The sequence below is a fragment of the Cyclospora cayetanensis genome, unplaced genomic scaffold, assembly GCF_002999335.1.
Source record: "Cyclospora cayetanensis isolate NF1_C8 unplaced genomic scaffold, CcayRef3 CcayRef3_contig_125, whole genome shotgun sequence".
NCBI lineage: Eukaryota > Apicomplexa > Conoidasida > Eucoccidiorida > Eimeriidae > Cyclospora > Cyclospora cayetanensis.
The window spans coordinates 6217-28810 of record NW_020312065.1 but is presented as its reverse complement, the minus strand read 5'-3'; the positions used below and the strand labels follow the sequence as shown (position 1 = coordinate 28810).

Genomic DNA, 22594 nt, shown 5'->3' with positions numbered 1-22594 from the left:
AACCCAGACACTGTGTGTGGTCTTATGCCAGGTGAGGGAACGTCACCCAGTACAGATTAGACATTAGCCTCCCTTTAACAGATTCGAATGGCTTTCCAGGTGCCAGGTTTCCCTGAAGAAATGCAGTAGTCGCATCTGAAACACGCTCAAGGAGGCCATCATGTCGAGGCCTCCTCTGCATGTGGCGCTAGCAAACGCTCACTACCCTCTCGCACCCTTTTGGGCAGATGAGAGCATCTTATGCCTCCTCGAGGTAAAGAAGCAGCCTGGAATCAGCGTCGTCAGGGGAGAATACAAGAGGGTGTTGGGATATTTGCTGACGCGGTGGATGGCTGATATGCAACGGGAAATCCCCATGGGGCTGTCCCGCTGGTCCCTGCGGACCGACCCCACGAACCTTTTTGGGCTCCTGTCTGCTAGTTGCTTCTCCTCAAGCAGAAGAACTGCTCCAATTTCGTATAAAAATGGGCACCTGAAGCGCGGCTTCTCGGTATATTTAACCGTTGAGATTCTTGTTCGTGTAACGCCGAAGGCAGGCGGGCCCCCTACAAGCCTTGTTGGGCCCCCCGAGGTTCCTCTCTGCCGCGAACTCCCCCTTTTATGGATCTCCTTGGACCGAAACTGGCAGCTATTAGGCATTCATGGCTGCAACGGCGGCAACGAAGGGGAGAGCAGCTGGCAACAGAGTCGATTCTCAGCAAGCAAGCCACCGAAGGAAGACAGAGCGAATCAGCAAGCACGGCGAAGGGCCCCTAGGGCCGTTCTCCGCTCACTGTGTCGTCGAGTTCCTTCTTCGCGCCGCTCATCGCTTGTTGAATCACCGGGGCGAGGGACAGGCATCGGCAGTGCTGTGCGTGTTCATCCTGTTGCCATCGTGTCGAATTAGCTCTTCCCTTGAGGGGACGCTGCGGCAGAAAAACAGGCGGCAAAAGATCTGACTGCGGCAAACCATGGAGGCGGAGGCCGGCGTAGAGAGTGCAGCGCGCCATCTCTCATATTTCAAGATAACGAAGCGAGGCAGGGTGCGCAAGACAGTTCGTGAGGTGTATCTTAGAGACGACATTCCATGCGGATTCAGAGAATGCTGTCTCTGCGGGGATCCGGCCAAAGCTGCAGGTATCTTATGAACTATGTCACACGGTTGTTGTTGTTGCTCCCCTTAGGAATTTGTGAACAGCGTCCTGCGCCCCCTCGCTGGCTTTGGTTTTGAAGAAACCAAGCAGATGATAATTTAGCGGTGCACCCGCTTCTGTTGACGTTGCTGCTGCAGGAAGTTTGCGCGCTGAGGATCGCGTTCTCGTGCCGGATGCAGCCTTGCTCCTGGCGTTCATCGACTTTGTGGAGACGGACCCCTGCATGAGGAATTGCCTCATTCTTTCGACAGTCCTCAATCAGGTCCGATGCTGCCTTTGACGCTGCCGCGGCGTTTGCTTGTGGTGCTGCTGGCCTTGCTTCGCCCTTTTTTGTGAGGCGATGGTGTTACTCGGTGTCTCTCTAGGCCTGGCTGGCTCTGCCATGATGACGCGGTTAAAAAGGAAGGCGTGAATGCATGTCTGGTTTCCCTTTCAGGTGCGCGCCAAGAACCTCCAGGTGTATGGACGGCTCAGAGCCCTCTGTGGAGAGGGCGCGAGCCCTGGCGACAGTCCAAAATGCTTTTGCCTTTTCCCGAATGAGTTTTTCTCGCAGACGTTTGTGCAACCAACGGACGGTGAGAGACCCCTTAGCGCGCTTCTTGGAGGCTGCGCCACCCTTTCACACTGATGGCCGGCAGATTCAGCTTGCCGCAGGCGATGATTGGTTGGCAGGCTTTTCCATAGCTTGCGCGTGCGACGCTTCCTTGGAGTGCACACATTTGGGGTCCCTCTGTGCGCCGTCCAGTCTTTCTGCGAGTCCGTTTTCTCTTTGTTCTATGTTTATGTGCGTGTCTATATCTGTGTGTGTATGCATGCACTTATGCATGCATGTCGCTGCAGAAGAGACACTTAAAGAGTATGAGGCGAGGGGCCTCTGTGTTGCAGCCCAGTGGCTTCAGTGCCACGCGGCAGCCCTTGCTGCAGCAACGCAGCCGCCGCAGGAGGCAGCAGACTTAGCCGTCGGGGGGGGTGGACCACGGGTAACAGTGTTGACGCACGATCCGAGCTTAAAGGTGTGCACTTGCAAGGGGAACGTTGCCGTCGCAGGGACCCCTTAGCACCTTTGTACTGCCAAGGAGGCGGCAGTACAAAGGTGCTAAGGGCGGTTTGCATCGTGGAGAGAAGTTGCGACGCGTGGGATATAAGGATTGGTCGCGTGTTTGTGCGCTTCTGGATGCGCGCGGCGTGCAAATAACAAAAAGGCTTTCTCTTTGAGTTGCGCATCCGTTTTCCTTTGGCTCAGGCAAGGGCCGAGGCGCTCGGCTTGGACGTGCAGACGGTCATGGAGTACCTGGAAAGTGTGAAAGATGAATTTCCGAATTCTGGGGAGCAGCTGGCTCAGCTTGTCAGTCATGATGTATCGCCGCGCTCCTTCCTCCTTCTGCTTCCCCCCCGTTCTTTGCACCGTCCCCTGCCGACCTCTGCTTTTGCCTCCTTCGCTCGTCCTGTGGTCTCCCGTGCTGGAGAGCTCTTTAAGTGGTTCCTGTCCAGAATGCATGCTGCACGCGCTTCGCTAGTTGAGTGCTGATGCATGCGCCTGCTCGCATGCGGCTGTGCTTCGTGGTGGCCCTTAGGACGTGGAAGACGCTGGAGGGGCTGAGGGCAGCGCTTCTAAGGCTTTCTATGAGGCCCACTGGTCGGAGCAGCGCATTGCCGAAAGCCTGAAACGAGGGGATATTTTGCAGGGCAAACTCAGGATGCTCTCGGACTGCAACTGGCGGGGTCTTGTTTTCGCTGCTGGTAGGCGCAGTGTACGCACAGTGCACTCTAGGGGGCGTGCCAAAAAGCCTTTTGAGTGCAAGAGGGAGAACAAGGGGAAAGAAATTGGGAGAGGTCGCTGGGAAGGAAAGAGAGGGTTCTGTATGAAATTGATTCCTTAAGGGTCATGTTCATAAATGACCCTGGAGGGCTGACTGAGGACCCCTTTAGTCTTCCTCCCGCCTTTTCTTCCCACACACCCGCCCCATCTCAAAGGATCCTCGCACAACAAGGGCCTTTTGAGCATTAAAAGAATCCGCAAATGCACCCCTTCTGCTGCTCGCTCTTCTGTTGCTTGACGCCCCTGCGTACAGGGGAAGAAGTCCGTATAGTCGGTCGGACGAACTTGAATCGGGCGTTCGAAGGCGACGTAGTTGCTGTAGAAATAATCTCAGATAACCCGATATCGGCTGCGGATCCTAGGCCAGAGGTTCCCCAGGCCCCTCCTGTAGAGGAAGGAGGAGCGGGTCTCTCGGCAGAACTTAAAGAAGTCAATGAAGAGGCAGACCTCTTTGCAGACGACGGAGGCGAGGGGGAAGTCGAAACCGTCAAAGATCCGGAGACAAATAAACCATCGTGCTCTTCTCTGAGGGAAGGCCGCGTGGTGGCAATTATCCGCCGAGGACGCAGGGAATTTTGCGGGACGTTAAGACCCATCGACGAAGTGAAGGGTCAGGAGAGCTTTTGCATTCCGCTCTGTATCGCGCTCTCATCTATGCGATACTGTCGTCCCTTTTCCCTATTTCTTCAGCCGCGCAGTGCCATTGATAGATTCCCCACGATTTCTTCTAGGAACCCTTCATCCACGTAGATCTATGACTGTGCGCTTCGCTGCAGCGCTGAGCATGCCCTCATCTGCCTCTGTAGAGCGCATTTTCGTTCCCGCGGACCGCCGCAACCCTAACGTCGTCATCAAGGTGAGCCCTTGGGCCCTTTGACTTAAGCCTTGAGGCTCGCGCGTCTTTGCGCGAGGTGCCTCTCCTTGAGGCCCCTAGCACGTAGTAGCGAGTGAGTCGCAAAGCAACGGTGTCCACCCTGGGAAGGCCCACTGCTAAGGCTTTTCAAGGAGCCGTTCTTTAGGAAGCCTTGTTTTTTTGAGGGTGCTCTGGTTGCTCTGGCAGACAAGACAGTCGCGCGAACTGGATGGCAAGCGGCTCGTTGTGGCGGTGGACTCGTGGGATCGATATCATAGGCTCCCCAGGGTAGGGAGAACGATGTTGGAGCGTCCCTTTGGCCCTTTTCAAATCCACTTTGCACATATTTATTGTGTCTTTCGCTGTGTATGTGCCCTCCGCTCGGCTTTCTCTGCGTAACCGCGCCCCCTGGCTGGTCGCCAGCGTCTGCTGCGAGCCTTTTAAGAGTCCTCTTGGCAATGTTGTCCTTTCGAAGTGTTTGCGGCAAGAAACTGAAAATCCAGTCGGATCCAGGAGTCCTTGGATGGCTCTCTGGAGGAAACTCCTGCAACTCGCACTTTTTACCTGCCTTGCGATTCACTCCCTCAGGGGCACTGGACGGAAATACTTGGCTCTTTTGGGGACCGCAAAGCCGAGGGGTGCGTCTTTGTTTTTATGGGACTGGTGGAGGCAGGGCAGGGCTTTCTTTGATTATATATGTATGTATGTTTGTGTGCATGTGGCAGGGTGTTTGTGTGTCAATGCGCGCGCGCATCCCAACGTAGCTATGTTAAGATTGCGGGTTCCATGCACCTGTACACCTTTGTTTCTTGGGTTGAATGCCGATCGAGTGCTGGCTCTCTTCTCTCCGCCGTATCGTGCAGTGTTTTAGGTGTTCCGTTCGCACTGGGTTTCTTTGCAGAGATTTGATTCTGCGGGAGCAAGGCATTACGCAACGGGAGTTTTCACAGGCGGCCATGCGGTGCCTGCCTCCTCCGGACTGGACGCCCTCTCTGCTGTCGCCCTCTGAGAAAGCACGACGGTTGGATCTTCGGTCTGTGCTGACATGCAGCATTGATCCTCCTAACTGCAAGGATATTGACGATGCGCTTTCGCTCGAGCGGCTCTCGAATGGCCGGCTGCGCGTAGGCGTCCACATTGCAGACGTGACGCACTTTCTGAGGCCAGGTAGGGGAGCTATCAAGCACAAAACAAGGGGCTACTATGAATGGGTGGAGACAGCCAAGACGCAACGTCCAGCGTAATTGGATCCTATGCGAGGAAGTGTATCTGAGAGGGGGTGTGCTTAAGGCCGAAGTAGACGCGATATCTGCTCTTAAATATAGCTTTCTCGAACGGTGTTTGATGAGAGGCCGATGAGATTGATCGGGGGCGATTGAAGGTTTGGGGGTTTGCAGACACACAGCTCGACATTGAGGCTGCGGAGCGCTGTACGACGGTATATCTGGTGGAGAGAAGGACAGACATGCTGCCAGCGCTGCTGACGACGGATCTTTGCTCATTAGTGTATGTGGAGGCCCTTAATGGTGATGGGTGCGGGGGGAGGGGGGCCTAATACAAAAAAGAAAGAGATGGCTGCACTTGCAGAGACTGAGAGAAAATAGGTGCATGCGTGGCGCTAGTGGTACGAAGGGAAAGGGGCTTTGCAATGTCTGTTCGTTTGCGTTCTCCGCACCATACTGCTTCTACTCTTCAGGGTCCTTATGATATTGGTTGCGAGATGCATATATATATATATATACGTATATATACATATGTATACACAAATATATGATTTACGTGCATCCACCCGATGATCGGCTGTTGTGCTGTCTCTCAGGGGAGGCCGTGAGCGTCTTGCCTTCTCAGTTCTCTGGGAGATGGACGCTGATGCAAACATTCTGCAAACGTGCTTTCACAAGACGATTATCAAGTCTTCTGCGGCTCTGACGTATCAGGAGGCCCAGAGCCTTATCGACGATAAGAGAGACAAGTGCGCAACGCTCTACAGGGGAGGTTCAGGGGGCAGATTTTTCATTTTGAGCCTTCGCACGAGCTGGAACTTCTTGCTGGGGACCTATTTCTGAGGGCGTCTTTTGCATGCTCTCTTCTTCTCACCAGTACTTCGGCTCCCCGACTGCATGAGGACTGCTAGCACATATAGCCCATGCTGCGTGCCTGTCTTCGGGGGCGAGGCGAAAGTCCTTTGGGTTTCTCCATTTGCTTTCACTTTTTCGTCTCCCTTTCGACCTTGCCGTGCATTCTGCTGGCGTCTGCGAGCCGCCAATGCTTTTCTCGTGCGGATGCATGCTGGCTGCCCGCAGGTCTCCCCTAGCCGAGAACTTGCGAGAGCTTCTGCGGCTTTCGCAGATATTCAGGAGACGCCGCATGGAGGCGGGGGGCCTCCAGCTGGCAAGCCCTGACGTGCAGGTTATCAGGCAGGCCATTGCGGAGCACGCAAACGAGGAGCTCTCTGAAGCAGAGGGAGCCTCCGGTGCAGAGGGGCATTCCAGAGACGGCGCGGGAAAGGACCTTAGTGTGGAGACAGTCGAGCAGGAAGCAATTGATATAGCACTCTATCAGGCGAGAGAAACCAACAAGATGGTGCGTTGTCTTGCTCTGCGTCCCTGTAGGGTCCCGGGGACTGGCTCCTCAATTACGGCTGCCCAGACACCTGACTCCGGCAGTACTAATTTGCTTCTGGGCTGCATGCGCGCTCTGTGCCAGGTAGAGGACTACATGCTGCTCGCTAATGTCTCAGTCGCCAAGCATATTGAGAAGTTTTTCCCGCAAAACTCGCTCTTGAGGAGGCATCCATCCCCAAAGACGCCCAGCCTAGAGACCCTGAAAAAGCTCCTCGAGGCCAAGGGGGTCACAGACTTCGAGTGCGCTACGTCTCGACTAACTTCGGCTCGCCTCCACTGTATCAACCCTTCAGAGACCATAATGGCCAACCAGCCCCTCTGAGACTTTGTCGGGGGCTTGTAAGGTTCTTATAAGTGGCTCCTACCTACCTACGTGGTGTTCGTGCTGTGGAGGGCCTTCACCCCTCACCGTCCTATGCGTTGCTTGGCATGTTGCACCTCTCTCGCATACATGCTCAGGACTCGGTGTGCTTTGCGAGTCTGAAGCGTTTGCTGTTGAGGGATGCCTATCTATATGTATGTCCATGTGTATGTATGTATGCATGTGTGTATATATGTGCAGCTATTCGTCCTCCAAGGCGCTGAACGCCTCTCTGGAGCGAATCGCACGTCAGAATCCGAGTCTTGACTTTCTTCTCCGCATAATGACGACGCGATGTATGAATCAGGTGCGGAACTGCGGATTTCGTGTGGGCTGCCGTAGGATTTTCGAGTTACTTTTAAAAGATGCCCACGGCGACACCCCTTCGTCGCCACTGCTTGATATGCCATCTCAAGGACTTCTTCCTGAATCGCTTTGGAACTTTTAGGCGGCCTCTCGCAGTATGCCTGTATGGTTGCATCCTGCAAGGGCGTGTTTCTTTTGAATGGCTGACCCCGCTTGCCCACCGCAGCCTCACGGCAAAACACGTCGGTTACGGGCTTCGCTGCTCTGTGCTCTCTTTGTTTGGTCCCTCAGGCCCTCTACTTTAGCTCTGCAGAGGCTGCCACAGGCAGCACCTCAGGGAAGGGCGAAGAAGGGGGAGCTGGAGACGGTGCTGTCTCCTCTTTCTTTCATCACTATGGCCTAGCAGCTGAGATCTACACGCACTTTACTTCCCCCATCCGCAGATACGCAGACGTTATCGTTCACAGACTCCTCGCGGCCACCTTGGGGATAGAGCCCATTCCACCAATTGCACGGAGCAGAGAAAGAGTAAGAGTACACACAGACACATACACACACAGACACAGACATACACACACAGAGAGAGAAAGAGATAGAGGGAGATACACACACACATGGCAGGTGCAGACATTGCGCCACGTGCTGCGTCTTTGGCTCCTAGAGACCTCGCCTAAGCACTCTTAAGCAACAGCAGTCGGTGTCGTTCAGCCGCAGAGGGGTGCAGGGGACGCGCTGCCTGTTGACTTCTTAGAGAGGCGCCTACGTTTGGAAGGCCGTTCAGGGTGTTTGTGGGGGGAGGAGGGGGTTAAAGATAGAGGGTCTTTTTGTATCAGGAGTCCAAGCAGATACCTCAGCTGTCGGTTTGCTGCTTGCGATTTGCCGTGTATGACTTGCTGCTATGGCACCAGCTCTCTCAACAGTGTGAACTGCTGAACTTGAAGCATCGCGCGGCCCAGATGGCGGGGCGCCAGTCCGTACAGTTTTACGTCTACCTCTTTTTCGTTGGAAAGGGGCCACAGGAAGTCACGGCAGTTATCACGAAGATAAAGAAGAATGGTGCTCTGGTGTATGTCCACGAATATGGATTGGAGGGTGAGTGCGCGCGCTACGCGGCAGCCTCGTGCAGAAGCCGAAACAGGGACTGAAACGAGCACGGTTTATCTATTCGATCCGTTGCATTTGCGTGAATCCTGTGTGTTCCCCTCTTTTGACAGCAGATGCCGCACCTACCTACACGTGCGTGTGTCTAGTCCCCTACGCATCGCCTGGTGAAACTGTCTGCCTTCGTGTGTTCATCACGATCCATCCCCGTGCAACACACTTCCACCGACTGCCGAGTCTTTTGTGTGGTCGTCCGCGTGCCTCGCTTGTAGGCGTTGTGTTTGTTAGCAAGGACCTCCTCTTTGACCCGGAGACTGAGCAGCTCGTCTCAAAAGACAATACTGTCCGGCACTCTGTCTTCAGCAAGATGCGAGTCCGCGTGGAAGCTCAGAGTGCCACGGACTTCAGGTAAACTGTCTCCTTCCTTTTGAAATTGTGTCTGCCCTCCGCGCGGTTTTCGTTCACTTTCTGTGCATACAGGGCGCTTCTAGTTGGCTGCCCACTTGCTGCTGCTCCCTTGTTTGCAATGCTCGGGGGTTGATATTGTTGGCAGCCACTCACGCTCTATTTGTCTCCTGCACCGAAGGCCAAGGGCACGATGGGAAGCAGGCCTCTGTGTTGTGTATGCTCTGCTACGCGTATGTTCGTGCTTTTCCTTGCGCCTCAGGCCCACAGTCAAAATGACCTACCTGGGACCCGTCCGATGAATAGAGGCCCTTAAAGTTCGGTATACAGGAATTACAATCTCTCTGAAACCTTCCCTTGCCGCGCGGAGCTTTAAACTCTTGTTTTCTCTGCCTCTGCCGGCGTCACTTGTGCTCTTAGCTGAGCACCCAGGGGACTGCAACGGCAAGTGCAGACAGAGCATTGGGGCCCTTGCGCCCCCCTTTTCCGAGAACCCAAGGGAGTCTAAGCAATGCATTTACAAACTCGTACTTGGGGATGTAGGCCCGAGAAACGTGCGGAGGACATGAGAGACTAGCTGCTGCTATAGACACGTAAATGCGGCCCCAACAGTGCCGCACCAGCATTCTGTGGCCCGCACTGCTCCCACTAGAGGCTCCAACTACACTTGACCCGAGACTCCCCGTCCGCGTGCCCTGCTACAGGCAAATATTGAAGGCTTTGAAGGATGGCTAAGGGCCCTCGTTTAATCCCGCAGTATAGGGGACACCCAGAACTGAGTGGGCGTTTTGTATCTCGCCTACACTGCGTTCGTCCTTTGTCCCTCAGCCAACTAGAACTTAGCCCGACCAGTATGAGCCCCTTTTATCTAGCAGTTCTTAGCAGCGAGAAGGGAATATGGGCCCGTTTGGTACTAGCGCTTTTCCTCCCGTGCCTTCCTCTCAGAGGGGCCGGCCGTCCTCGGTGACTCCCCATTGGCTAGCTACTCCTTCTAATTTCTTGGCCTCTAAGTTGCCGCCACCCAAGCGTGATGAACACCTGGACAAGAATCAAACAAATCGGATACGGCTGAGCTACAGAGAAGAGACCCTGCCACTTAACGCTCTGTCAAGCCGGGGAGTAAACACAAGCTGTCAGGGGCTAAAGTGGTGGCTGCAAAGAAGCCGAGAGCGAATAAAAAGGGCACACCACGAGGAGATTATCCTAGGACTAAATATAGGAGCTCTGCGTATCCCACTGTGCGCATTTCGAAGCAGTGCGGGGCTTTTCTGCGTACCCTTCCTTTCGGTGTGTTGGGGAGACTGTGGCTCTACGAGTCGTCCTCAGGAGGCCTTGGGAACGCTAGTTAGAAGGCTGCTATGGCAAGGAACAATAAGGAGCAAAGTATGATGGACTGGGTACATGTGCGCGAGATTGGTGATTCTTTAGGTGTTACTCCCGAGGGTATGCATCCGCGACAGCAAACTGTTACCCCATCGTCTGCATGGTCACCGTTATGGGCTTCTAAAAGCACTGGGAACGAGCACTCATTAGCTAATATTTGCAGGTCCTGACTGAACACAGGGTAGTTATGGGTCTGCCTGCGTACACAATTGCGGTCTACAGACAGCACCTCGTAATGCAGTGGTCCAAAGACTGGTGGAGTTCAGAATTGCCGTGAAGTCGCTATGTACCTGCGAGTTTGATGTAGATTTTCCGTTTTATATAATTTAAGAATGAGCTATAGGGCATTGGATCTAGGACTCGCGGGGCCTGCAGGTAGAGGGGGGTCGGGAGAAGGCGGCACTAGACTTGTAGTGAGTGGTCCCCGGCGCAGCTCTCCTCACCCCTCGTCCTTGCGCTAGCTCCACAACTCCTCTGGCAGCGTACCGCTGCCTCTGCTAATCGTTAAAAGGCAGTAACGTCTCTAACAGATCCTCGTAGTTATAGCCAGACTCGTGAAATTTCCCCATGATCTCTCATTAAGCGCCGCAACATCGGGCTGCCCGATCGAGCGCACAGCTAATGAAGCAGCAAGTTACCGGAGCTGGCTGATGTGAGAACACTGCAAACTGAAGCCACAAAATCATCCTTTTTGCTTCTTTTGAAGTCCCGACGAACTCTGGGAAGCAACTTCAGCCACTCACCAGGCGTCGTGACACCGGGTGTGCTGTAGCTCGTGTCCTGCGGCAATCTGGAGGACATTTCTTCCTCTTCAACATCGCCCGATCCTCCAGGTTTCCCGCCGGAGCCAAAGTACAATACCCATTCATTTGAAAGGACTTCGTAGTCTTCCGTGACTGCTAGTCCAGGGAGCAAAAGGGCAGTCAATGTCTGTGTTGGATCGTGTGTTCCTTTCGCCTGCTGCGAGCCGCACGACTTCTCGAACTCCTTGGCCGAACCTCTGAGCATTGCAATTCCCTCCTATCGTGACTGATATCAAGGTTTTTTGCCTTATTATGCAATTGGCCACTGTTCAATTGACGCGTTTCTGAGTGACTTTCCGTCTGCCCGTCCACGCCACGCACCGGCCGCCAGCCTCTCCAAGGCGGCATCCCCAGCTCCCTCTCCTCCGCATTGTTTTTTATTAAAATGGCCATATCGCCCCCACCTGCGGCCTCAGATGCACACGCTGGCCGCGCGTGGACCGATGCTGAGTATTTTCGTCTGCTTTCCCATGAGCTCCCTTCAGCGGAAAGTGGCAATGTTCCTACTGCCTTGTTTGGGAGGAGCCTGGTGACCGCTTTAGAGGAGCAGCACTCTCCACACTCCTTTGCTAGCGGGGAGAGCCTCGGCGCACCCGAGGCCGTCACGCCTTCCCGCGCCGCCGTTCCTTCTGGCAGCAGCAGTTCCTCAAGGACGAGCAGTTCTTCTTTGAGGAGCATTGCGAAGGGGACTCGCAGATCCCAAAAGCTGGAATCACGAGGCTCTACCGCATCTTCGCAGGGAGATAGAAGAGCAGGAAAAACGCAGAGATCTGCCGGAGAAGGCCGGGGGAACCCCTGGGCCACTGTGCTGGACAGACGGGGAGAATTATGCCTTCCCAGTCTCGACTTACAGGCGTACAAACAGCGGCTAGAGCTGCAACTGGCTCTTCAGAGAAGCCGCGAAGCGCGCGAAGCGCGCGAAGCGGAGGCCTTGAGCCTTGCAATGGATGCAACCCGCCCGAGTGCCCCTCATAGTGAGGCCGAACCGGGTTCTGCAATGAGCAAGGACGACGATCCTTTTGCAGAAACAAGTTCCCCGTGCGCTGCTACCCCCCCCCTTCCTGCTCGCACCACCGATAGCTCTCCTGCCAGGGAGGGGGCCTGGCAGGCAGCCGCTGTCTGCCCGCTTCCTGAGGCCGCCGCATCTGGAGAGTCACTGTCACTGGGCTCACTATTCCAACGTCAGAAACGCGTTCATGAGTGTGGGGCAGCGGGAAAAGAACGACTTAGCACTCTTCCCAAGGTGACAGGAGTGCGGTTTCAAGCTCAGCGGAATAGATTTGTAGCGGAGTGGTACGACCAAGGGAAAACGCGAATGGCCTACTTTCCTGTGAAGCAACATGGTTTCGAGGAGGCGAGGCGGTTGGCCATTGAATGCCGTAAGGTAAGCAGCTGCGCGTGAGGGGTGGTAGAGGCGCTGCGGAGCCTCCCATAACGGTGGCGAAAGCCCTAATTAGAGAGAGAGAGAGAGAGAGAGAGAGAGAGAGAGAGAGAGAGAGAGAGAGAGAGAGAGACAGAGACAGAGAGACAGAGACAGAGAGACAGAGACAGAGAGAGAGACAGAGACAGAGACAGAGAGAGACAGAGACAGAGACAGAGAGAGACAGAGACAGAGACAGAGAGAAGGCGTCCTCTGTCCAGCAGAGGTAGCTGGAAGGAAGAAGAAGCCACATGCGTGATGACGCAAACAGCCCTAACGTAGCTGTGCATCGAAATCCTTTACGTAAACATGAGTTGGCGTAAAGTCTTTGCAAGGCTGTTCCTGGTCAAAGCGGAAGCCTGTGTCTGAGTGTGCACTGCGTGCAGAGGGTATTGCAGTCGAAGCACCAACGTCTTTCCTGCAGCAGGGCAGGAGGCGCAGCCAAGAAAGGCGGATCGGATGCAGCCTCCGTAGAGCGCTCTCCCACGGAGTATTCGGCCTCTGCCTCGCCGTCCCTCTCCCCTTCACTCGCAAGCCCAGAGCATGTGAGCAGAGGCTGCTGTTGCCGTTGTTGTTGCCGTTGCTGCTTTCTTGCTCTATGGCTAGTGGGGCGAAGTTTGTCTTTCACGAGGAAGGATTGCAATAGGTGGGCTAGAGGGTTGGCCTGTTCGGCGCGAGCTGGCCTTCTTCCTTATTGAAAGCTGTCTGGTTGACGCTAGAGCCAACCTACCTACATACAGCGCCTGTTCTTCTCTGAAATTCGAGGTGCTTTGCAGGGCCCTGTGGCTTGGAAGCGGCAGTGCATTTCGCGGCTCTCAGAGGTAGGCTTTTAGTGGCAACCAGAAGTGCAGCTAGAGGGGTAGCTGTATACACAGGGACAGAGGGCGAGAACTAGCAGAACGACGGCGAAAAGGATTCAAGGGTCGAGCGAGACACTGTTAGGCAGAGAGAGAAAGAGAGAAAAAAAGAGGGACATAAGAGGCTTTTGCTGGGTAGATTTAGGTGTGCGCGTGCACGCGGTTTTGGACTGCATCTTTTGCCGGTTTAGTACTCCGCACAGACGAGAAGGCCACGTTTATCTGATTTCTGTTGAGTGCATGCGCGGTTCCGTTGAATGCTGCAGACGCGAGAGCGCCAGAGAGAGGATTCTTTGCTGTCTACGGGACTTTCGCAGGCCCCTGCGGCCGCCTCGTCATCGGCTCAGGAGAATCTGTTGGTGGCGCAAGCGGCACTAAACGCGCTTCTCCTTGATCTGTTGCGGAAGTGCCTCCCCGGCCTGCGCGAGGATAGCAAGAGCAAGCTTTGTACAGAAGGCGTCTTGGAGGCGCTCAGGATGCAGCTACAGGGCAGCAGTGCTCAACAACCGTCCTCCCCCCCGCCTACCGCGTCTGCTGTGCCTGATTGCAGGGATGAATCTTCTGGCAGCGGCCTCGCATCTGCCGCCCTTCCACACGCCCACCTGAAGTTGTTACTGGACGCCCTCGCAGTGTCTGCTCTCCGACAATAGCGAGACGACGCGGGCCGCAGCGGAAGGCGCGTGAGAGGCTGCTTATCGCATGCAGTGTCTTTAAAACGGAGGAGAAACTGTTTGTTGGGCCCCGAAGCGCTGGCGGTCCCGAATGGGAAGCTTCACAGGGCCAGCCACTGCCTCAGCAGCAATTGCGCATGCACTCTTTGTGAGTAAGGAAGCGGTTCAGAAGGCGGCGGGGCACTCCAGGGGGAGGAGGTTTTCGATCTGAGGTATCGCTGGCTCGGCACGGGAAGAAAGGCGCCCGCAGAGGGGCAACGGCAAGACGCCACAGGGAACCAAAAAATCAGACATGATGGAAGAAGCGCGTGCATGGTCCAACTTTCTCTACCTTCCAGGAACGTCACACCCCTCCCCCAAGTTCTAGCGCACGACAAACCTAGTTTCAAGGAAAAATTCAAATGCGATATCCAAATTCTCGCGCGTGTCTTCTAAACGCTTGCCGCCTTGCCTCTGCCACCCTTTAACGCGCGCTCCCTCCCTCCCCTGCCGAGTCCCCCCTTTTTTCTCCCTCCGCCTGCCCTTCTTTGAAGCCGCTACGCGGTGCACTTGGGCAGGCGGCCTCACGGGAGGGGCAGCCAGGCTAAGAAGGCCAAAGGTTCATAGGAGCAGCCTGGGATGACTGAAGTTTAACGTGTGGAAGGATACGCGCCTTTGGGGACTGGCTGGGGCTTGGATGTGTGACCAGGCAGCAGAGACTCGGGCGGCTGTTCGGCAGGACTCAATAGTAGCGCCACCCTTCCTCCTCATAATATGCGAGGCATTTAACACACCGCTGCCAGATCCAACGGAGTTGACAGAGAAGCAGCATGAAGTTTAGTCATTGAAGGCACGGAGCGGAGCGCTCGTCCTCCTGGGGGGCTTTTCTTGCTACATGAAAAGTGGAGCTTTTTCCGCGGCGTCCCCCGAGTATTTAGCCTTTCCAAAATTAGGTTTGTCTGAAAAAAAAGCTGAGGGGAAGCGAAACTACTGGGGCGGGAGGAGTAGGATCAGAAGGCTCATGAGGTCTCTGTGTATGCAACGCGTGACAGATATCGCCTAGTGCCAAATGCAAAGGTACCAGTTCGTACTTCCAACAGGAATCTTGCACTGCCTCTCTGCATAAGTCTGTCCTGGTTCTTATACCTTCCTTCCCTTTACGTCGTCAACGTTATCTGTCTCAACGGATTCGAGACCCCTACTGGCACGCGACGCCTCGCACCCAACGGGACAGCCGCGAACCGCCACTCCAGCAACAGCAAACAAATTTGCGCGCAGCAGGGCAGCTCGACAGAAACGAAGTAACAGAGGCGCCTATTGGAAAATCCTTGCGAAGGGCCCCTGCGGGAGGAAATAGGGAAGGAAGGGGAAAGGGAAAAAGATTTCGGGTACCCCTACCGCAGTGGGGAGGGCCCTGCTAAGCACTTGAGCTTTGTGAGTTGTTTTCTTTGGTCTGCACTCAAAAGCTTTCGCTGTGATGGTCTAAGGGAGCGGCCAAAGTGCAGGGGAGACGCCCCGCTTTTCGCATGGCGCAGGTACTCGTCCCAGGCATCCAAGAACATATTCAATTGATGGAACGAGCACTGGGGCTGTTTGGCCACCGTTGCGAGAGAGGCTGCTATATTTGCTGCAGGCCTTGCCTTTGATATATCTCGCTCCTCTTCCTGTACTTTCGTCTCTAACTCGGTCCACTCTTCTGCCCCTGGTTGCCGAAGCAGCCGCCGCTCTTCTCTCGTTCCTCCGTCCGTTACTTGAGGCCCACTTGGGAGGCTGTCGTTGGCAGCATCCTGCTGGCAGATTGTGGAACGTACAGACAGCTCAGATTCGTTGCTGCCGAGGCCCTGCAGTGCCTCTGCTGCCGCTGCCAAGTGCGTGCGGAATTCATTTTTTACAAACGCATCGGCCATGCGCCGAACAGGGATCTTTAAGATCGCCCTTCTGTTAGCCCTTAAAATATTCCTATATAAACGATACCCATCCTCTATTTGAGCAACAGTTGGGGCCTGCTGTTGCTGCTGCTGCTCTACCTGCTTTACTTGCTGTATTTGCTGCATGCGGCTCCCCGAGGACACGCTTTGGGCATTTACACCCCTAGCCTTGTCCGTCCCATCAGTTTGAGATGTGCATGCATCCGGAGTACGACGCGGGTGCTCCGGTGCAGTTGAAATGGCTCTCGAGATTCCTGCCTGCTGAGCGGTGACTGAAGCGCCGCGGGAAGCGCAGACGCCAGCTGCTGCTGCCCGGCGAAGTCCCCATAAGAGTGGCAAAAGGATGGTCATGGGACTAAGGCGGACTCTCAAGATCGCTGCTATGGCGAAACTGCTGAGAGGAATATGAGATCTTTTAGGACAGGTTGAGATGGAGGACGGTCACCCCAAAACGCGAGAGGAGATGTCACACATCATGAGCGAAAGCAGTGCCTCCTCTCGCCACTACCGAGAGAAACATGAACCAAGGCTACATTCAGATCAAATTCAAGAGATGCATGCGCCCACAAAGACACTGTCTGGAATCGGTTGTCCTCTGGGATTGCTGGCTTGGCGACCTTTCAAGTTCGAGGCCACTGCTCGAAGAGACGGACCGGGGGATGACAGCACCCAGGCTATTCTGCAGGAAGTCAAATTGTTATGTATTATCCTGCATTTATTTGTGCTGGATCCGCTGATTCGTCTATCTGCAAATCATGGAAGGGCACGTGCACGGCAGTCCATCCGTCCGGGCTTCTGCCCTCACAGCATGCTCTTGTTCTCACTATCTACCTCCGGTCCATCGATTCACTTCAATATCAAGCCTACATATGTGGAACAGCTATTCCTCGTCCGGGTCACTAAGCAACGGACCGTTGGTGATGCTTCCTGGGCAGGATCTCGATTGCATGCATGCAGCACAGTACCGCGTGCAGGTGCACAGCGGCAGCACGAGGGTGAGCATCCCTATTTTAGATTCTTCCTATGCACGTTGAGCGTAGATACTTGATCCCAAGGTCCCTTTGTAGCTCCTGCGCCTGTAGGGGCCTTCTTCCGGCAGCGTCGTCCGTAGGCCCTGCGCAGCGACACTGGAGGTTGCTGCGGCAATATTATTCTGGTATGGCTTTCAGTATCGGGAAGCGATTCTATTGAGTGTCATCTTGAGCTGTACCTCCTTCTGTGTACTTCCTGAAGCCACTCTTTGAATTTTGTTGATCCCCATCGTCTGAGTAATGAAGGCCCCGGGGGTGCCCGTACGAGGGACAATGAATCGCGCAGTCTCTCTACACGGTAGTAAAGCTGCATCTCCAAGGCGCACAATTTAATCTCTATATTACCCCTCCCCTGGCTGGTGAAGAGATTATTGTTGGTGGAGCAGTTGGCGTTCAGGTGCCGCGGTGTTGCTGCAGCCCGCAGCGCAACCCGGAAAGAGGCGAAGCTGAGAGAAGCAACACCTTTGGCACATGCATAAAAAGGGGGCCTGCTGCCTTAGTGCGGACCCGTAGAGAGCAGATTCAGTCCTCAAGCAAGCGAATAGCACCCAAGGAGGCACCCATGCATGGCTACCGACAGTCTAGTGCCGTCGCTGACGCTTTTTTAGGGCTTCTGCCGGCTTCACATTGTGCTGTGACTGTCATGAGTCCTCCATAAACAGCCTATATGAGTGTCTATGAGATCATCGCTGTGTTCGTAGGGGGCGGGCAGCAGCAAGATTAAGAAGGGCCCTAAGGGGGGCAGGGGGGGGACCTAGTAAGCACTACTTATACTTAGCGCGAATCGACGTATACCAAGCAAAGTGCCATATTGCGGTCAAAGAGAGAAAGTAAAAGCGAAGCAAATGCCCAGTCGGATGATGACTACCGGGCACTTGGACACAACAAATCAAAGACAAACGACACTTGATAGCCTAGGGCACCAGTTCTTGCTGCCGGTGTAGCTACGATTGTGGTGCTGGTGCCACTCACTGCTGGCCTGAGTGACCTTTGCAGAGAGTCGCTTGCGATAACCGCTACGGATCTTAGAAAGGCGGGCACGCGATCTACAGGGTTTGAGGGCTGCTGGTGGAGGGCGATCAAACAAGCCGGGGGGCACACAGCTACTACAAGACCTTTATTAGTGCAGGCACAACCTTTGCACTTTTGGTAACGAGGGGCCCAAGATCGATACACGCAATAGGCTTCTGACCAGCGTACATCTGCGCAAAAGGGCAAACCGAAGGGAGCACACACACTGGGGTGCAGGTATGTGATTTGTGTGCCAATAGCTGAAGGCAGACAGTAAAGGCCCTCACAAAATTGACTCACGAGGACACTGCAGCTGAACACTCGCAGAGCCAGCGGTGCTCGATGTGCTACCGCATTCGAGGAAGAGGCACAAAAGAGAGGCGCTTGTGGGCTAGGGGGAACTCAAGATATCTCGGCGTATGTAGGAACTCAGCCGCAGCTATCTACAGGCGGAGGGGAGACGGGGGATGCGCGGTGATACAGTGAAGAAGCAAAGACAAGGAATGCGAAGATGCACGGGAACACACACAAACACACATACACATATATACAAACATACATACATACAAATACACACAAACACGCACGCATACATACATACATACACACATACACATACATACATACACATACACACACATACACACACACATACATACATAAACACATACACATACACAGGCATTCAGAGAAGACGTAAGAGCTACGTTTGCTTGTCGACCAGTTGGCTCACGATCGCCTTCGTGTATACGTTCCCAAATAGTGTAATGGTAATTGGATCTGCGCGCGAATAAAGGCCAAAGAGATGGATGCACACATGTTAGGCGGTTAAGTTGTGCGTACGGGTAGCAAACTACACAACCACCTAGCGCCTACCAGCCGCTTCTAGCTCTCTAGGGGCCTAATCCGACTGCGATAGGAGCACATTTTTCTGTCGAAGATTATTTTGAATTTGGGGCTTCTCCTTGGGCTTTGTCTGCTTGCTTGGGGAACTTGTGGTTGATTTCTTTAAGGGCCTAGGGTTTTATTGTGCTTAGAGGGGGGGAGGGGGGGGGCAGATGCAGTATGTGATGGTCATCTTTGCTTACATGTAAGCCTCTGTTCCTGGTGGCCTGCAGTGTACGGGCATCGCTTCTTGGGCCCTTTGCAGAGGTCTTGAGTATCTACGATAGAGAGGAGGCCCCCTACCGTTATCCTCGTTTTTACCGTCACTTCGTCTAGGGGTTCTAGCACATCCCCACGAATAATGACATTGAAATTAGTCCCGGGAACCAGCGGGTAATTCTCAAACAAAACTTCCACATTCTGGAAAGAAGGGAAACACCACAAAAGAAGAGTGCATGAGAACGTTCGGCCATGCATCCCTCGCGCAACCATGGAGAGTCGTCGACTTAGTGTAGGAGACGGGGGGACCCTTCACAGCAGAGGAGCGGCCACCAAAGAGCTTTGGATGAGAGAATATTTTTAGAGTGGACTGTCAACGTGGAACTCGAAGCTCAAGGTTTTAGGTAGTATGGTCTTGCTCACGCACTTTGATCAGAGAGGGCTCCTCCTTGCACCATTTCCATATCTCAGGGATGGGACGCGGCTGAAGTTTCTCTATATCCTGCTGTGGTGCGATTTTGGGTTTACTGGTGCTTTCCTGTGATTTGGGGTATTTGGCAACAGGTGACCACTGGACCACTGGTGCTGCTGCGGCAGCTGCTACAAGGAGCACTAGAGGAAAGAAAGAGATCATTATTATTCATACAGGGTACATATATAATCAGCACGCCAAGAAGAAGAAAGACAATGGAGAAGAGGAAGGCAAGGGGGCAGATCAAGGATTGAATCCTTAAAAATGGCAGGAAGCAAAAATACCACCGGAAAGTTCAGCAAGTCAGGGGTCGGGAAAGGTGCGCAAAACTCCCCCTTTTTTCGATGTCCTCTAAAAAGAGAAATAATAGTCAGCATTCAGGTCTATGTATTCATAAATTTCATCACAAAAACAATGCACAAACTATTCTGCAGGGTTCTCTTCTCTCCTTGATTCTGTCAGCTACACCCAGTCCCACAGCGAATGACCCACTTCAAGGTGGCTCTTAGCGCAGCTCGCCTTCTTCTGCAATAATAAAACAAATCTAAATGCCGTCCAAAATTGGTGTCCTGCCGCCTCCCAATAGGAAGGCCGTTGCTCGTCTTCGTGGGGCTGCATTGCTTGCTAGTCGTTATAGGGCCTCTCCCGGAAACCGCTAACGGGGTTTGCCCGTGAAAAACAACCATAAACCACAACCATTTTCTTCAGCTCAGTCCAGTAATGGATCACGGTATGCGGGCCCTTCTCCGCCTCGTTCCCCTCTGGGTACTGAGGGAGGGGGGCGAGACTTGCTCAAAAGGACTAGATGCACTTGGGGAGGGACAGGTTATAGAGCTGAAGGATTCACCTGTGCTCGTCTACTACTAGAGCCTACACACGTTGATGCTGCGAATACTAATCTTTTGGTGCTACTCTGCCGGCGCTGAACACCGCTTCAGTGCAAAATGACTCTCTTGTTTTCATTGGGCTCATGATAGGCCATAATGTAGTGATGGGTTTGGGCACCCGCCGTAGAAACAGTCAGAAAAAACGCTTAATGCTCGCATTCCCCTAAAATATAGAAAAACCGTGCTCCCTGTAACTCGAGCAAGATTACTCGAATACCGAGAACCCAAATAAGTACTGCGCATAGGAGAGGAGCAATTTCAGTCTTCTTCAAGCACCCCAGCCCTCGCAGGACAATAGAATTGCAACAATCTTGATGTCCTCGTCTGCGCACTAAATATATCCCTATAATGAATAGAACGTGCAAAGCAGATACCTCACACATATACACTCGACACACACGTACAAACGTGCTTCAAATCACCGGGCTAAAGAAGAAACTCGGCTCCCGTAGATAAGTATCAGCTACCCATGAAGTAGAATTTACACACTAGAAACACTCACTAATGGCAATGGATCTCGGCACTATCTGCGCAGTGATGCAGCGGCTGTGACCGCCTTTGTCACCAGCGTTCGCCTGTAGAGCCAATTATTGTGCCTTCTTCATTCCCCTGTGGGTTCTTCCTTCAAAATAATCAGACTGGGTGTTGCTCACTCGCCTTTCAGGGCATCACGGCCGCAGGCAAGTTCCTTGGTGTACATCCGTGCCATGGATCGGAACCCGCGCATGTCTCCAGATCGGATCAAATTGCCTGAATAGGGAGAACCAGGTGTAGACAGAATTACAGAGTAGAAGTAGCTTCAAGTGTCTGGACAGTTCTGCTGCGTCTAGAAACCTCTAAAGCGTCCATAGAGAGCTCTGGAGTGTACGAACATGGACAGTGTAGACAATTCTACAGTGCTTATGCGCAGCTCTGCAGTGCGTAAATGCTTTAGCTGATGAACAGCCACCTTTGGAGTGATTCTGAAGTTCTACCGCTTCAGAGTGTGTGAGTATTTCGATCGGAAGTCACCTGCATCGCAGTTGAGCGGGCTGTCCGCATTTGGGCTATCCAACAAGGAGATGATTGCGAGGCACACAAAGTGCAAGTTCCAAGCTGGCGTCCAGCATCCTTCATTTAAAATGTCCATGCAGATTGCTCCTGAGATACCCATACACATACAAAGCGACAAGACCCAGCAAAGTGTTCGGAGCCGCATGCTTCTTTCAGCTGCCTGCTGCAGGGGGGCTCAGACTTTCCACCATGCCACTTTCCACGCCTCCCAGTTGTCCTTTCCGAACGTCTGCATGGCTTCTGCCCGTCTCGCCTCTAGAGCCTCGAAAGCCGACAAACCTGTCCGGAAGTCGATATTTGGGTGAAAACACTTTGTAAGGAGGTGAACACGGGGCGGAGACAGGGGGTAGGCCGGGGGACAGACGATCTGTAGGCACCAAGTCCCGTCCTACAAGTCAACAGACCAAGCGCGCGCGTAGAACAACACACAGACTTTTGGAAGTGTAGGAGTGAAGTGTGCATGCGGGTGGCGTCCAGTCTGTGTACAGCGGTTGCGATAGCCCTCAACAAGCAAGTGTTTCCTCGAGTTACTCCACACAGTGCAAGACTGGGTTCCATGGCATGGGTTCAGGTGTACCTGGTAAGGAGAGTCCCGGGGGCCCTTGATGAGAGCCGTCCACTCCAAGATATTGTCTTCGCTGGAAGCAAATGCCAGGCGGTAACAGACAAAGGAGAGAGTCACTGGCATGTGTAGAATATCTGAGTCTTGCAGTAAATGAAAAGCTAGTTCTTGTGCGTTCCAGTCTAGGTATATATATATATATATACTGAGCCATGACGTCCTTGGGATAATACAGATGCAAAATGGACGCTCTCGAGAAGAACACATCAAAGCAAATTCGCAGGCGCAATTAGATCCTGTTGCACTATGTGATATACAAACGCATGTATATCTAAATATGCGCCTATCCAAAATGAACACACGCACGTAGATTCGTACATGTATGTGTATTGCATGTATATGTGTAATTTGTACTCCCTGAGTTCAGTCCCCCCTGTTCCGCACTTTGCTCTTAGCTGAACTGTGGTGTCTTGCTGACGCGCAGCATCGCGTAATTCGTTCAAAAGACGGTTCCTATAGCTCATCTTTGGTGTGAGAAAGAGGAAAATAGGGAGTTCCTTCTATGTTGCCTTTCTGTTCGTCGGCGCGTATGCCTTCCCCCTTAGCGCCTGCCTGCTTCTCCTTCCTGGTTCTGAAGCACGCGCAGGCCCAGTACACGGATCTTTGCCTGCCTCTCTCAGCTTCACTGCCCTCCCATGCAGGGAGACTTCACTTACAGCTCCCTGCAGGCCGCACCGGTTGCCCTCTTTGAGGGCGTAAGGGGAACAGAAAAGCCCACCTGAAGGCCACGCAAAGGCGGCTCTGGGGCTTTAATGCTTTAAAAACGAGTGA

At 53.6% G+C, this 22594-nt stretch overlaps 3 protein-coding genes across 3 annotated transcripts; 1 reads left to right on the top strand and 2 right to left on the bottom strand.

The window, feature by feature from the left end:
* The first annotated feature begins 950 nt into the window (after positions 1–950).
* LOC34619386 (exosome complex exonuclease RRP44 homolog A) lies at positions 951–8738 on the top strand. Its single transcript, XM_026336390.1, is given in 18 exon segments — positions 951–1116; positions 1271–1395; positions 1622–1917; positions 2019–2289; positions 2708–2873; positions 3206–3562; positions 3729–3808; positions 4013–4093; positions 4394–4443; positions 4707–4972; positions 5203–5311; positions 5625–5777; positions 6109–6388; positions 6512–6669; positions 6992–7097; positions 7388–7624; positions 8005–8188; positions 8470–8738. Coding segments are annotated over 18 exon segments (3354 nt in total).
* A 5868-nt stretch (positions 8739–14606) lies between these two features.
* Positions 14607–15994, bottom strand: LOC34619390. Its single transcript, XM_022732682.2, has 3 exons — positions 15134–15994; positions 14862–15029; positions 14607–14702 (listed from the first exon to the last, which is right to left on the bottom strand). The coding sequence occupies exons 1-3, from the start codon at positions 15992–15994 to the stop codon at positions 14607–14609; spliced, it is 1125 nt and encodes a 374-aa protein (XP_022587966.2).
* Positions 15995–20797: 4803 nt separating this feature from the next.
* LOC34619392 (protein PEROXIN-4) lies at positions 20798–22287 on the bottom strand. The gene is made up of 5 exons (XM_026336389.1): positions 22208–22287; positions 21779–21839; positions 21481–21589; positions 21160–21288; positions 20798–20898 (listed from the first exon to the last, which is right to left on the bottom strand). The coding sequence occupies exons 1-5, from the start codon at positions 22285–22287 to the stop codon at positions 20798–20800; spliced, it is 480 nt and encodes a 159-aa protein (XP_026192174.1).
* Positions 22288–22594: the final 307 nt, after the last annotated feature.

Excerpts from the sequence above, each read along its gene's own strand:
- LOC34619390 (XM_022732682.2), bottom strand. The coding sequence starts at position 15,994 with ATGACCATCCTTTTGCCACTCTTATGGGGACTTCGCCGGGCAGCAGCA. Across the intron at positions 15,030-15,133 it reads TCACAAAGCTCAAGTGCTTA|GCGCCTCTGTTACTTCGTTT; the intron begins GCAGGGCCCTCC and ends ATTTTCCAATAG. Across the intron at positions 14,703-14,861 it reads ACGACGTAAAGGGAAGGAAG|TTTCGCTTCCCCTCAGCTTT; the intron begins GTATAAGAACCA and ends CCGCCCCAGTAG.
- LOC34619392 (XM_026336389.1), bottom strand. The coding sequence starts at position 22,287 with ATGAGCTATAGGAACCGTCTTTTGAACGAATTACGCGATGCTGCGCGT. Across the intron at positions 21,840-22,207 it reads ACAGTTCAGCTAAGAGCAAA|CGAAGACAATATCTTGGAGT; the intron begins GTGCGGAACAGG and ends ATTTGCTTCCAG. Across the intron at positions 21,590-21,778 it reads CCCGGGACTCTCCTTACCAG|GACGGGACTTGGTGCCTACA; the intron begins GTACACCTGAAC and ends GTTGACTTGTAG.